At 34.6% G+C, this 13,933-nt stretch overlaps 1 protein-coding gene across 5 annotated transcripts in view; it reads right to left on the bottom strand.

Moving 5' to 3' along the window:
• LOC124090539 (serine/threonine-protein kinase TNNI3K) overlaps window positions 1-13,933 on the bottom strand; it is a 127,885-nt gene that overhangs the window by 19,076 nt on the left and 94,876 nt on the right. For all 5 annotated transcript variants that reach the window (XR_009226505.1, XM_046441166.2, XM_046441168.2 and 2 more), the window contains 3 exons: window positions 12,123-12,261; window positions 5,751-5,895; window positions 5,572-5,676 (listed from right to left, as the gene is read on the bottom strand). Coding sequence is in view for 4 of the 5 variants with exons in the window: in XM_046441166.2 (XP_046297122.1) it covers window positions 5,572-5,676; window positions 5,751-5,895; window positions 12,123-12,261 (389 nt within the window). In the remaining variant the exon portion in view is untranslated. The remainder of the gene's footprint in view (window positions 1-5,571; window positions 5,677-5,750; window positions 5,896-12,122; window positions 12,262-13,933) is intronic.

Below are 13,933 nucleotides of genomic sequence, written 5' to 3'. Positions count from 1 at the left end.
AATTATGCCTAATAATGACTATTAGCTTTTATTCATTGACTAGTAATTTTCACAAACTTTCTTTTCCTATAATTTCCCTAATACATCTGCTTTTTGTGTTCACTAGCAAGATTCTACTTCCAAAGCCTGGACAACTATGAGGTATGTCATAGGTGACTGGAGGAAACTAATATGAAGCAGAGCCCCGTCTAATCGTGGCTAATGGAAGTGTGCAGGGACTTGGTTCTAGAAAAAGAGGTAGTTCATAGCATAGGATCTAACTATTTCCTCTTCCTGAGATGGTGTTGACCAAGTCATATTTGTTTAATAAATACCACTCATCTTTCATACATCTTCTGAACTATTGCTCCCTCTGCAAAATCTTCTCATGAACAAAGGCAGAATCATTGCTATCTCTTCTGCTCCTTTGTCATTCAGTCTTATGGCATTTGTCCTTCTGCAAAATCTTCTCATGAATAAAGGTAGAATCATTGCTGTCTCTTCTGCTCCTTTGTCATTCAGTCTTATGGCACTTGTGACATTGTATTATGGTAATAGACACACTTTTTTTTTTTTTACCAAAATCTCATGGCTCCTTTAAGGATGAAAGATATCCTGTCATTTTAATGTCCCTTCTAGCATCAACACAAGGCAGATCTTTAATAACTCTTCTTGGATAATTTAATAAATAGAAAGTAACCATCTCAGTGCAATATATCATCCCATTAACAATTTTCATTGTAAATATGATCCATAACACTACATATATAACAGTCATTGTCTGAAGTACTTTATTGTTTATTTTCAAAGTAACTATTTGCAGAAAACGATAAATTATGAATATATGCATACATGTGTGTAATTTATGTGTGTATATATGTTTGCATATATACATACATATGTATTATGTTAGTAACTTTCCGTTACTGTGATAAAACTCCTGAGAAAATAACTCTGAAGATGAAAAATTTATTTTGGATCACAGTTTCAGAGATTTCAGTCCATGTTCATGTGGCCCCATTGCTGTGGGCCTGCAGAGGCATAACATTATGGTTGGGAGCAGGTGAGAGAGCAGAGTTGCTCACCTTAAATTAGCCAGGGGGTAAAGAAAGAGAGAGAGAGAGAGAAAGGAAGTAAATGGAGACAAGATAAACTCTTCAAGGATTTACTCCACTTCCTCAAACTATTCCCTCCCTCCTAAAATCTCCACCACCTCCAAATAGCACCTCCATGTTGAAGGTTCTAGGCCTTCAACACAAGAGCCTCTGGAGGACATTCCAGATCCAAACTCTAATAGTCTATCTCCATCCCCCAAAACTCATATCCTCTCATAATGCAAAATGCACTCAATCCATACGCAAGAGTCCCCATAGTTTTAGCAGTTACAGCATTGCTCAAAGAATTATCTAAATCTTAAGGCAAATTCTTAGCTGTAATCCATATAAAAGTAAGAAATCAAATTATGTACTTTAACATATGATGACACTGGGTAAACATTCCCATTCTAAACAGAAGGGATGGATTACCAAGGAAGAATCAGACCATAGTGACAATGCAGCCCAGTAAGTCAAGTATTGTATCCTATAGATCCACATCCTGCATCTAGGGTATGTGATGGTAGGAAGTGAATTCCAAAGGTCTTAGGCATCTGCCTTACCGTTTGCAACAGACATGGTCACTCTCTTGAGCTGCCTCTGCTTGTTGTCTATATCTTTGCTCAGCAGACATTCCACATTCCTGACATCTCTAATTTCCTGGGGCTTCTATTGCAGCTTTTTCTTTACTCTTCATATATTGCTCTACCAGGGACTAACACAGGGATTCTGAACTTTCACACACTGCCTGGCTTCCAAGACTCCCTTTTGAAATCTGAGTGACTCCACAAGTCTTGCATTTTGTATACCTGCCAACCCTGCACCATTCAGATGACACCAAGGTCTGCCACCTATGCCATAGCTGTAGCAGGTACCTGAATGATTAAGCACAATAAATGTATCCTGGGGAAATAACTTTGTAGGTATCCCAGTATGAGACGGGGGCCTAGTTATACATTCTCAAAGCAAAGTCTTTGAAAGTAGTTTATAGTTTTACACCCTTCAGCCTCCAGTAGGTGGGTGGCATCAATTCCTGAGAAGCTCTCAATCTACCTTTCTTATCATACTGGTACAAAGTACTTGAGTTCTTTTTAGTAGTGCTAATCTCTTTAGCAAGAACACCTTCCTTGGCTCCATTTTTACGTCTGCTTATTTTTTTTGCCAAACTACAAACTTTAAAGTCCTTTTTCTCTGCTTTTTACTCCCAAATATTGCTGAAAATCTTGTGTAAAGCAGTTATAAATACCCATGCCATACCTTTATGCTGTGTTGCCTTGAAAAATCCTCTGCCAGATAAACTATTCCATTACTTAAGTTCAACTTCACACATGTTCTCAAGGCATGAACAAAATGTTGACAAGTTTGTTGCCAGAATGTAAAACACATGTTCTCTAGTTCCATTCCCAGTAGAATCCTCTTTCTCATCTAAAACCTCATCACTGCCCTTACTATCCACATTCCTCCTAGCATTCTGGTGTTCTGAGCTCACGTCAGAATTGTCTATTAATTTCTCCTCACAATGTTCTAAGCTTTCTTCCTCAAACATTTCTAAACTTCTCCCAGTAACCAATTCCAAACATATTGTCAGGTATAGTCAAAGCAATGACCCACTTCTCAGTATCAATTTTCTGTTGTTTATATTTTTATATAAACAATTTTAAAAAATGAGAGATTTATTTTGTCTCACTGTTTCAGTCCATAGACACTTGATCCCATCACTATGGGCCTATGGTAAGAAAGAACATTTTAGAGAGAACAATTTGGCAAAACAGAGTTTTCTCACCTAATGGAGACAAGGATGAAGGAAAAAAGCGGAAAAAAAAAGAGAAAAAGGAGGAAAAAATAGGAAGGAACCAGGGACAGATACGCCCTTTAAGGAAATGCCCCCAGTTTCCTACTTCCTCCAAACAGACTCCAACACCTACATTTTCCTTCTACCACTTTCCAATAGCACCACAAACTGGGAATCAAATTTGCAACACATGAGCCTTTGGAGGGCATTCTAGATCTAAACTATAACATGTGTGTACAAAGTACTTGATAAATACACACACACTTATGCACACATGTACACACAGTGTATGTATGTATATATGTATGCATATACATATACTTTTGAATAAGTACACATATAAAAATAATAACAGGATAACAGGGCTGGGGTGGTAGCTCAGTGATAGAATGCTTGCCTAGCACATGTGAAGCACTGGGTTTGATACTCAGCACCACATAAAAATAAATAAGTAAAATAAAGGTACTGTGTTAATCTATAACTACAAAAATAAAATAAAAAAATAACAAATATATAAGTGATTGTTATGTGCAAAGCACTGATTTGTAAAAAGAAAACTTTGTATTCATAGTACATTTCTTGTGTAAAAGGAGTTCCTTTTATAAGTCTGTGCTTACAATAAAAAGAATAAAAATATTAATCTGTTATTCCTAGTCACCACAGGCTTACACAAAATAAAACAGTTGGGTTCATACTTTTAACTCACTTCACAAATCTCATATAGACAACCTCCTGGAGGTGACAGTCACCCTCTGATTGCAGTTGGTTCCAATTCATGTGCATGGGGTAGCAAAATGATTTGAAAACTAGCCTGAGGTGTCAGCCATAACAGGCATGACCTAACATGGAAAGAGGATACCAGTGATGCGTACATATCAGTTCTGCTAATTTTCCCCTTCAGGGACAGATCCCACTGATCCATTTTGACTGAAGGTATGATCTGAAGAGTTTTTGCATCTGTTCTGTTACCAAGTGTATAGAAAACAAACAAAACATTCTGGTACTAGAATATGAAGATATGCAAAAAGCACAGGATTTTAAGTTAGACATTTTAAGTTAGACATTTACTACATTAGTTTCTAGCCATAAGAACCTTTGTCAAGTTATTTTGTTTCCTTGAGTTTCAATATTCTCCACCTTTATAAAATGGGTTAGGAGAATTAAATAAAATAATAGATATAAATCATCAGTCATATAGTCACTTCTCCATAAATGGTAGTTTTCTTAACTTCCCTTTTGGCCAATCTCTGTGATTGATTTAAAAAAAAAAAAAACATTTAATTCCATGTGCAATTTAATAGGTTGAAGTTTGATGTAGAAGCCTAAATTTAATTTTAGTTTAGTATGAACAAGAGTCACCTTATTTATATTATTTATCAGTGCAATACAAACATTATGAAAACAACAACTTAGTCCCAGGTACCAATTGAGAGGTTGCAAATTATCTAAGAAATATGTAATATGTAGTTAAATGACCTTATATTCAAGATTTATTACATTCAAATTACTATTATTATTTTTATAGCAAAATTGCAAACTTGAAAAAATGAAGGCTTTAAATTTTATAAATCTTACACTTTTGTTTTAGATGTTTTAGGGAGCTGCTTTGTCTCTGAATTATTAGCAATTTATTTTCCTCCTTCTTTGTTATGGTTTAGATAAGAGATCTCCCTCAAAAGTTCACTTGTGAGACAATGCAAAAAATTTTGGAGATGCTTTATGATAAAATTAACCTAATCAGCACATTAATCCACTTGAATGGATTAACTGCATTATAAAAGTAGGCAGGTATGGTGTGAAGGAAGAAGTAGGTCACTGGGGGAGTGCATTTGGGGTTTATATTTTGTCCCTTGTGAACAGAGTGCTCTGTCTGTCTGTCTGTCTGTCTCTCTCCTTCCTGGTTTTCATACCCTGAGCTACTTTCCTCTGCTACACCACTCTGCCATATCTGCCTCACCTCTGGCCTAGAGCTGTGGAGTTGGCTGACTATGGACTGAACCTCTGAAACCATGAGCCAAAATAATTATTTCCTTCTCCTCTATATTGTTCTCTTGAGTCTGGTCACAGTGATGAAAAAGCTGACCAACACTTTTTTTTTTTCTTTTACATCATTTCCAAACAGAGCTGATCCTTTACTGTGCTTTCCTAGAGTATACTATAGAACTCTCATGGATTCCTAGAAAATAACTAATACCACCTTAGGTATCTCAGTAGTCATCCTAACTAGGCTTTTACAGACTGACATATGGATGTCTTTAATAGGTAGACATATTTGCACATAAGGTTTAAGTAGCAAGGAAAAAAATGTCACATTTGATGCTGATGAATTCTGGTAATGAGATTCTTGTTGGAGGAGGATTATGGGCACAGCCCCTTTTGGCAGCATTCCACAGAGAAAGGAATAGAAGCAATACGCTTACAGATGTTGATATGCCTGTTGCCTTGGCAACATTAGTCCCTGTCTTTGTGGCAGCATCCAGGAACACAGCATCTGGCTGCAACCCCATATGTTATGCTGACTGCAGCATCTGCCTCCACCTTTTCTTCTGTTCATCTAGCTTGGGCTTCTCATCCTCTGCCTTACCTGTGCTATCACTTTCTGATTGCAACATCTGCCACTATTTGTTCTTGCTTTATGTATACAACTTCAGGTGCTGTCAGGTGTCAGCTAAGTTTAGTGGCTATTGCATATAAATATACTTTTACCTGTGAAAAGCTGTTTCACTGAAGATGTTTTCCTTAGTCAGTCTTTCTGTTCCCATTATTTGAATGATTTCCTTAACAACTTCAAATTTGCCATTGTAGCATGCCCTAGATTTGAAGAAAATATTTTGATAAGTAAATACATGTCTCATAGGACCTATGGAATTCTATCTAATACTCACAGGTGCAAAGGGGTGTCTCCATAGATATTAACAACATGAGGCTGAACTTCCAAATCACTTTGGAGCAGGTACTTCACTATATCGTGGTGTCCGAATCGAGAACAGAAATGGAGTGGGACGTGGTCTTCATTATCCTGAGCATTCACTGTCACCAGCAAGAAAGCAATAGATACATTATCTGGAATCCACTGTATATATCACAGCCATCATATATACTAGGCTGTGGACATTTTGTAAGTGCCTGAGAGATGCCTGGAAATTGCCAATTAATGATAATAATAGAGGAAATTAAGTGCAACCAATTTAAAAAGTTGGAATTCTATTCTATTGCCTATTATCACATTAAATAGACTTTCTTCTAGCTCCCATAAATTCTGTGGAATGCATCTAATCAAATATACCTTGCACGATAGAATGTTCAGGAAACTAATAAGCATCCAAAAGATACTTGTGGCCTTATTTCCACACATATATCCTTTTGAATTGATTTTGTTTTTCCTATATAGGATGTCAAAAATTACAGATCCTGGCCAAAGAACTAAACCCAGGTATTTTTGGTTCTGCAGATTATTGGTAGAACCTGGCAATTTGTTTGTTTACAACATTTTTTAGGAGGTCCTGATGTATATCCTCAGTTGAGAGTCTGAGAGTCTCTATACTTCAATATACAGGGCATATTATTGTGGGAAAAAAAAAAAAAAATATATATATATATATATATATATATATATATATATATATATACATATACACACAATATATATATATATATATATATATATATATTGTGTGTATATGTGTGTGTGTGTGAGTGTGTGTGTATGTGTATATATACCCACAGTTTAGAGGACACAGACCTAATTAAACATGTTAACATAGACAAGTTACTTAAAATTCATTAGTTCACTCAGTAGTGGGAATTTGCTCTTGGCTTTGCCCAACCAGCTTCATGACAGCTTTTTGTATTTGGGAAATGCCCTATACTGCAAGTACAGGCTAAGACAGTGTTCCATCACAGAATCTGAAAATGTGTTTTCCAAGATTAGGAAAGGGGGACAATATAGGGAGTTGTTGTCATTCTCAACAGTGCGCTAGTTTGGACAATTATTTATAGTCTCTTCCAATCAACATACCATATCAGGCTCTTTGGAGACAGTGAAGCTGATGACACATTAAACAGGGCCTAATCTATCCTAGCAATTCCAGCTACAGATTCAGTGTCTTGCATTGCTGGTTTTCCAAACATAAGGTTGATGTGTGTGTGTAGCACATCTGGTGATGAGTTTTCATAGGACTGATTTTGTTTTGTAGTGTGACATTGGAAGTTGCTCCTCGCTGTATTAGAAACCTTCCTACCTACCCTTTTCTGGAGAAGAGTCTGTGTGCTGCTTGACATTTTAAATATATTCCTAATATGCTTAAATTAGAGTTAGCTTCCAATGCTTGATAAAACTTGATTGATACTCTATTCCCTCAATAAGTTTTGAATGATCACATCGAGCCAGTCACTGTCCTAGGTGTTAGAGATACTGATGTTTTATTAGTAATGATGAAGTAATACACCATGGTTGCAGGATGCTTAAAGGATTAAAGGAACATGTGGTTAGAAAGCATCTAATATTATGCCTATTATATAGTAGACAGATATTCAATAAGTTATTTTGTTTCCTAATTTCCCTCTTAAATTTTTCCTACATTCTAAGACCAATACACTTAGAAATGCAGAGTCCACACACTCAAATATACTTTAAACGAATAGTCAGTAATTACAGGATTGAAATAATAAAAGCTAAACACTAAACTACCAAATTCTGGGTTTGACTTTAACTCACTCAGTACTTTAACATTAAAACAGTTGCACTAAGTACTTTATGGATATTTATTTTAATATATGATTTCTTTGTTTACTTTGTAGAACCAAAAGAATTGAAGGCCTGAATTTTTTTAAAAAAATAATGAAAATAAGAAGGTAAAGCAAGGAAGGTAACAGTAAGTTTTAAAATTTTACATCTAATTTTCGGCTATGATTGGTATAATCATCATATAACAATAAATGAACAATTATTTAGGCCTTCTTTAGTTGTATACTTTGTTGATAATCTTTCTCATTATCCTGTCCTGTATGATCTTAAGCCAAAGGAAAATATACAACAAAGTCCCTGATCTCCTGAGGTTGTTATAGAAAAATAAATTTTTGAATCTTTTTAAAATTAATAAATAGCTCAGAAAGACACATCTCCTACAGAAGAATGTTTCTCATTCTTTTAATTGTCTTCCTTTTTGTGATACTTTCATTTGTTCACATTCTTTTTGAACACAGTCAATGGCATGAGTCAATGCATGAGAATAATTTGGAGTCCAGGACCTCTGGAAGGCCATTTAAGAGTTCTTGAAGTCCAGAAAGAAAATTTTAAGGTAGAATATAGTGCAATATTCTATTAGTCCATAATTTGCCTTTAGTCATCTCAGCTCCGCCCAAAATACTTTTTCTCCTATTGAATCATTAAGACTTAAAGTAAGTTTTTTACTTGGTAAATTACATGCAATGGACCTAACATTCTCTCCATCAAAGAAGTAATGGGGAAAGCAGGGGAAATACAGGATCAAACACAGGGTTTATATGAATGTACCTGTTATTTGTGCTTCAGTCATTGTGATTGACTTAGATTTTTTCATGGACAAGTTTGCAAGGACTAAACATGTATATGTTATTATATGTAACCCTCAAGAAAATTGAACCTCTGAATGATATTATATTTACTCTAACTTAATATATTATTGAGAAGCTTAGGTAAAGGAGACTTTCAAACAAAAAAAATATGTAAATTGTCATAAGGAAAATATTTAGTGCCTATCCTCTACTCTGAAGAGAGTAAGTGCTCAGTAATATCTTTTAAAAGAAAAAAAATATGTTTGAATGGTTGGGTGGGATAAAATAATCAATAATTGATTATTGATCTTAAAGATAAAATAAAAATTTTACAATAACCCCTTAATAGCTGAAAATCACAGAATATCTTAAAATATGTGTTTTGAATAAATATTTAATAATATATTTGTATAATATCCCCCCAAAGATATATTTTTTTAAATAAAACATTCTTTTTACTGAATATATTGTAGAAATTTTTTTGTGTGTGTGAATTTCTGTAAAACTGGATTTATGTTGAAGGACTATGTTTATTAAAATAACTATAACATTTAATACTGAGATGACAAAAATTAATAAATTCCAAATTTAAAATATTCTATCTTCAACCATGTCAAAATGATAAGTTTTGAAGACTGTATTGCAGTTTTTTTTTAAAGAAGTCCAGTAATATTCTGACCTTTTCAACCTCATTTAGGAGATATTATATTTCTCTTTTTTCATTGCCCTCAGAGAAAAAGAAGCAGACCAGAGACTTAAAACATACCTGACTGAATAGGTCAGCCTTTGAACACATTAAAATGAAGAGTCTGCTTTCAGCATTACATTTTGGTCAATTTTGTAACCTGAATTTATTCTTATTTGTGACATTCTCTTACCATGGAAACATACTGTAAATACCAGATTTCAAATTGTTCTTCTTTTGGGGTCATTCATTTAATCTTCCTTTTACATCCATTTACCATAGGTAAAGTCTGTATTTAAAGTAAATCATCTTGAGGCTTAGCTACATTTTGGAATAAGTGAACTAACTGGTAATAGGTATTATACAGTGTCCATCAGCATAGTAGACCTTATGGTTTGTTTGTTTGTTTATTTATTTATTTATTTATTTTTGCAATTGGTTGAAGTGCAAAAGGGGTTTAAATATCAAATGTGTATCAAGAGGAAATAAAAATACTTGAAAGTTTGATTCATGCTGGCTCTTGATTTTTACAAAAATGATTGAGTAGGAGGCATGTAGTACTTGTGTGAGACTGAAAGAAAATGTTAAAAATTATATTGTATGATGCTGGTATGTAAGGGGAGGATGGGTGTGCTACACATTTCAATGCCTTTTAAGCAGAATAGTCCTTTGATCCTGGAGACACGCTGATCACAAATGACACTCATTTTGACACTACTGAGCTTTGGGTTGTGCAGAAGAATAAAAAGCTGAAGTTGTCATTGGTAATAAAAGGAAAAAGTGATGCAGTTTTTGACCCTTTAGAAGAGCAAGGCAGTTTCAAAAACATAATTATGTGTTCAGTGGTTCACAGAGGTGTACCTCTGCCTATTCTAAACTATCACAATGAAAGATACAGCTTAAATAAACTCCAAGTAATAGTGTTCCTAGTGTTTTGACAACACATTATCCATAGTATAGATGCCTGTGTTACTGCAGAGTAGCTTATAGAAAACAATGCAAACTATGCTTCTCGTATTTTACAAAATAGTGATGCCTGTTTCTACCATGGAAACTGGAAACTGCCCTCGCCTCTTGCCTCAGTTGTCTATAGGAGCTTTTCTGTTTTCTTTTTGAGTAGATAAAAATCATCGATTAGCTTTATTAGCTGAATATCAATCTGAATTTTGGACCAAGGAACTGGCAGTTCTACAGGTTTGACAACCATGTCCTTTCAGAAATGTGTATCATTCCTGTTGCAAAGGCCAGCAGCTCTTACAGCTGGGCTTTTAATTAGGTCTCTAGGGGGTCAATGGAAGAATGTTGGATATGCCTGAGAGAATTTAATGGCAAAATGTAACTCTCAGTGAATTTGTGTCAAAAAATAAAGTTCGTGAGGAATTTTTTTAATAACTCTACTTTTAATCAACTTTCCAAAATTCATTTTTATAATTTTGAAAATAAAAAGGCAAGAGAGATTCTATTCTAGTAATTGAATCTGAAGTCCTTCCATATATTCTAAAGCCTTTTTTCCCCAAATTGATTATATTCAAATTCTATGTCCAATAAAAATTATACTAATGTAATGTTAAATATTGGAAAGGCAATGGGGAACTATTGGAACTCTGATATATTAATGTAGGATTGAAAATAGCACAAACATTTTGGAAAACTGTCTGGAAACTTCCTAAAAATGTAAACATATGCATACTCCTTGATAAAGCAATTCTATTTCAATAAATGTACTAAAGAAAAATAAATGCATATATGTTCACAAAAGCACTTGGATGTTCTGACTGTGCAAATGTACAGGACAGTGAGTTTTCTCTGATTGTGGAGAGAGGTGGCAGAGTATGGGAGAGCAGTGTCTGAGATTGGAGCCTCTGATGACTCCTGGCTGTTACATGCAGAGTCCCTGGGAAAGTTTCTGGGCAAAGGTGCAGGATGCCTAGCTGCTGTAGTAATGCCCTTCTTGAGGAGGCTCTGTGCTAGGGTCTTATCAGCCTCAACCTTGAACTCAGACACTCAGCTCCTGGAAATATAGCAACTCTTGTTGGACACCCACAATGTTTCACCAAGTTCCACTGCTCCTGAACCTGTCTACATAATAGTAACTTTAAACAATGGACTTTCTTGAAACCTATACAAACCTCCTAACACTGCACATAGAAACTTAGTATATAACTGAGGAGTAAGCTGCATAATGTTGCAAACTCTGTAACCTGCCTAATGATACAATGAACAGTAATGTACTACTGATGCCAGTGATCTAACGTAACCTATTGATATAAATAAAGCCAGCAGCTTGGACAAGCAGCCATTTTGCCTCTGCATCTTGCCTCTGTGTGTCCTTTGACTTCTTTACCTTGGAGCAGAATGTTGTTGGTAGTTTTATTCGTAAGAGCAAAACATCAGAAATATTAACAATTGTAGCATATTCAAACAAGTTAATTTTAGCAATATAAAAAGTAAAGTATGACTTATGCAATATTATGAATAACTATTGAAATTAAGTGGGTGAGCAGAAGAAATCTGTCACAAATTATATGAATTTTAAAAACAGACAAAACTGATCTATGGCAATAGATGCCCATATATTGAGGATCTTTGGTGGTTAAGGCTATTTACTGAGATAAAATAATAAGTGAATATACCTGAGTGAAAAAATATTCTGTGTCTTGATCTGGGTGGTTTTTGCATAAATGTATACATGAGTAAATATTCCTCAGTGTTTATACTAAAAATTAAAAAATTTTATATATGTAAATTATATGTCACTTTGAGAAAACTGCAGGAAAAACAACAATTTTGCCTAGGAAAATGTCTTACTTTATCAAGCCACCTAATATGTTGAGAACTGAGCTGAAACATGTAGAGAAGGATTCTCTTGTAGGTTTAATAAGAATATTTTTTAAAATAAATTATCATTTGTGGAACAAATTATCACATGACTGGAGGATTAGTCATTTTCAAGTTTATTCTCTAATAAGAGAAGTACAAGTAAAGTAGTATATATAAAGTAAAAGACAGTAAATTTCTCCTTAATATATTATCTCACCATCTGCTTTGCTTCCATCTTCCATCAGAAGTTTTGCAATATTAAAGAATCCCTTTGCAGATGCTAGGTGGAGAGGTCTATCTCCAACTTCACCACTTACATTTACATCAGCACCAAATTTCAAAAGGAGGCGGGTTACCTAAAGGAACCATTAACTTGATATTAATGCAAAGAGTCAAGTAATAAAGGGAAGCTTTTGACCATTAAAGAACACTCTTTAAAGCTTTCTCTTAGGTTATTGTCACCAGAAAATAATAGAAAATCCTAACTCAAATAGGTTGAACAACAAGGAATTTATTATTAGATTAGTTAACAGTTAGTCCTAAACCAGAACAACTGCAGGGTTGATTAATACAACAGCTTAAGAACATTGTCAGAATTCAAGTTCTTTCTATCTGTTCTTCCATGCTCAATACCTTCACAATACCATCCTCATGGTTTCAAGAGAACTTCAGCAGCTCCATGTGTTATAAACCAAAGTCCACAGAGTAAAGCAAGAGACTCCTCTAGCTTTTGAAATATGAGATTTCCTTTTGTCAAATCTAAAACTTTCTTCCTAAAAACTTCTCAAAAACCATTTTTCCATATCTCCTTGGCTTATAGTAGGTAATTTACAACTTTCTAGACCAAAAGTTTGAGAAGGAGAAAGATTTATTGTGAGTGGCCTGGCTAATTAAAATCTACAACACATTGGCTGAGGAATAGGGACACCTTCTCTAAACACAATCTCTAGGAGAAGATTGAATACTGGAATTACACGAGTCTGTAAGCAAGGAAAAATGTGTGGCATGAAGCAGTAATAGTTGTGATGATAGTTTTGCCTAAGCAACCATGGTGCATGCTGCTGACCCTATTATACATAATGAATTTTAAATGTTGAGTGGCAATATAATAAACTAAAGAGTTATTGTCCAGAGGAAGAGAGAACTAGAATTAGAATCTTATTTATATTAGCTGAGTAACCTTGAGAAAATAAATTAATTTCAGCCTAGATGTCTTCACAGATAAAAAGGAAATGATAATAAAACTTAACTCAGGGGTCATTGTGAGGATCAAATGAGATAATATGCTTAATGTGCCTAGGACAATGACTGACAGATAATATATGTTCTGGGTTATTTTAAAAATTTTCAGTGAATTGAGACAATACTGTTTATCATCCCTGTTTCAAAGTTATTGTGAGGACCAGATAAGTTATGAAGAAACTTTGAAAAAGTTAAATTTTGGCTTTGAAAGCCTACTTTTGCCATTTCCTTTCTTTAGCATTGACTTTTGACAGTTCCATAATGTATGTCTTCATAGTACACAGTAGTACTTTCTAAAATCACCCATCATCTTCCTGAACAAGGTTTTTCAAATTCTTTTTTAGCCAGAACATTACTTGAGTCTTGATTTTCATGATGGCTCCAGGCATAGGCCACTGCTGGCCATCGTGCTGCTGGAGTCCTGGATCTGGATGTGTACAAGTAAAAGAGAAACAGCAACAGTAATCCGGGCATCTTCCCCAACTGGCTGTTACTCCATATCCAAAGGGACAAAGAAAGATGACATGATAACTTCATCTTCCTGGGGTTGTTTTAAATGATAATTTATGAGGATCCTTTGAATCACTTACATATATACTTAGGAATTCACCAAATAAATTCCTTAAACCTGACATTGCTTTCTGGAGAATTTCAAAAGTCACTTTAGTGATCCTAAAAGATAAGTTGGGATATGTGTGTGTGTGTCATTAAAAATAACAGGAAAATGCGCCTCAATTATCCTGACCACAAAAGTATCAAAACAAAAGTGAATTCGAGCTCTAGAAC

Source organism: Marmota monax, unplaced genomic scaffold (assembly GCF_021218885.2).
Source record: "Marmota monax isolate L192 unplaced genomic scaffold, Marmota_monax_Labrador192_F-V1.1 WCK01_AAM20220418_F8-fsc00728, whole genome shotgun sequence".
Lineage (NCBI taxonomy): Eukaryota > Metazoa > Chordata > Mammalia > Rodentia > Sciuridae > Marmota > Marmota monax.
The sequence above is the reverse complement of the archived record's forward strand: the minus strand, read 5'-3'. Positions and strand labels throughout refer to the sequence as shown.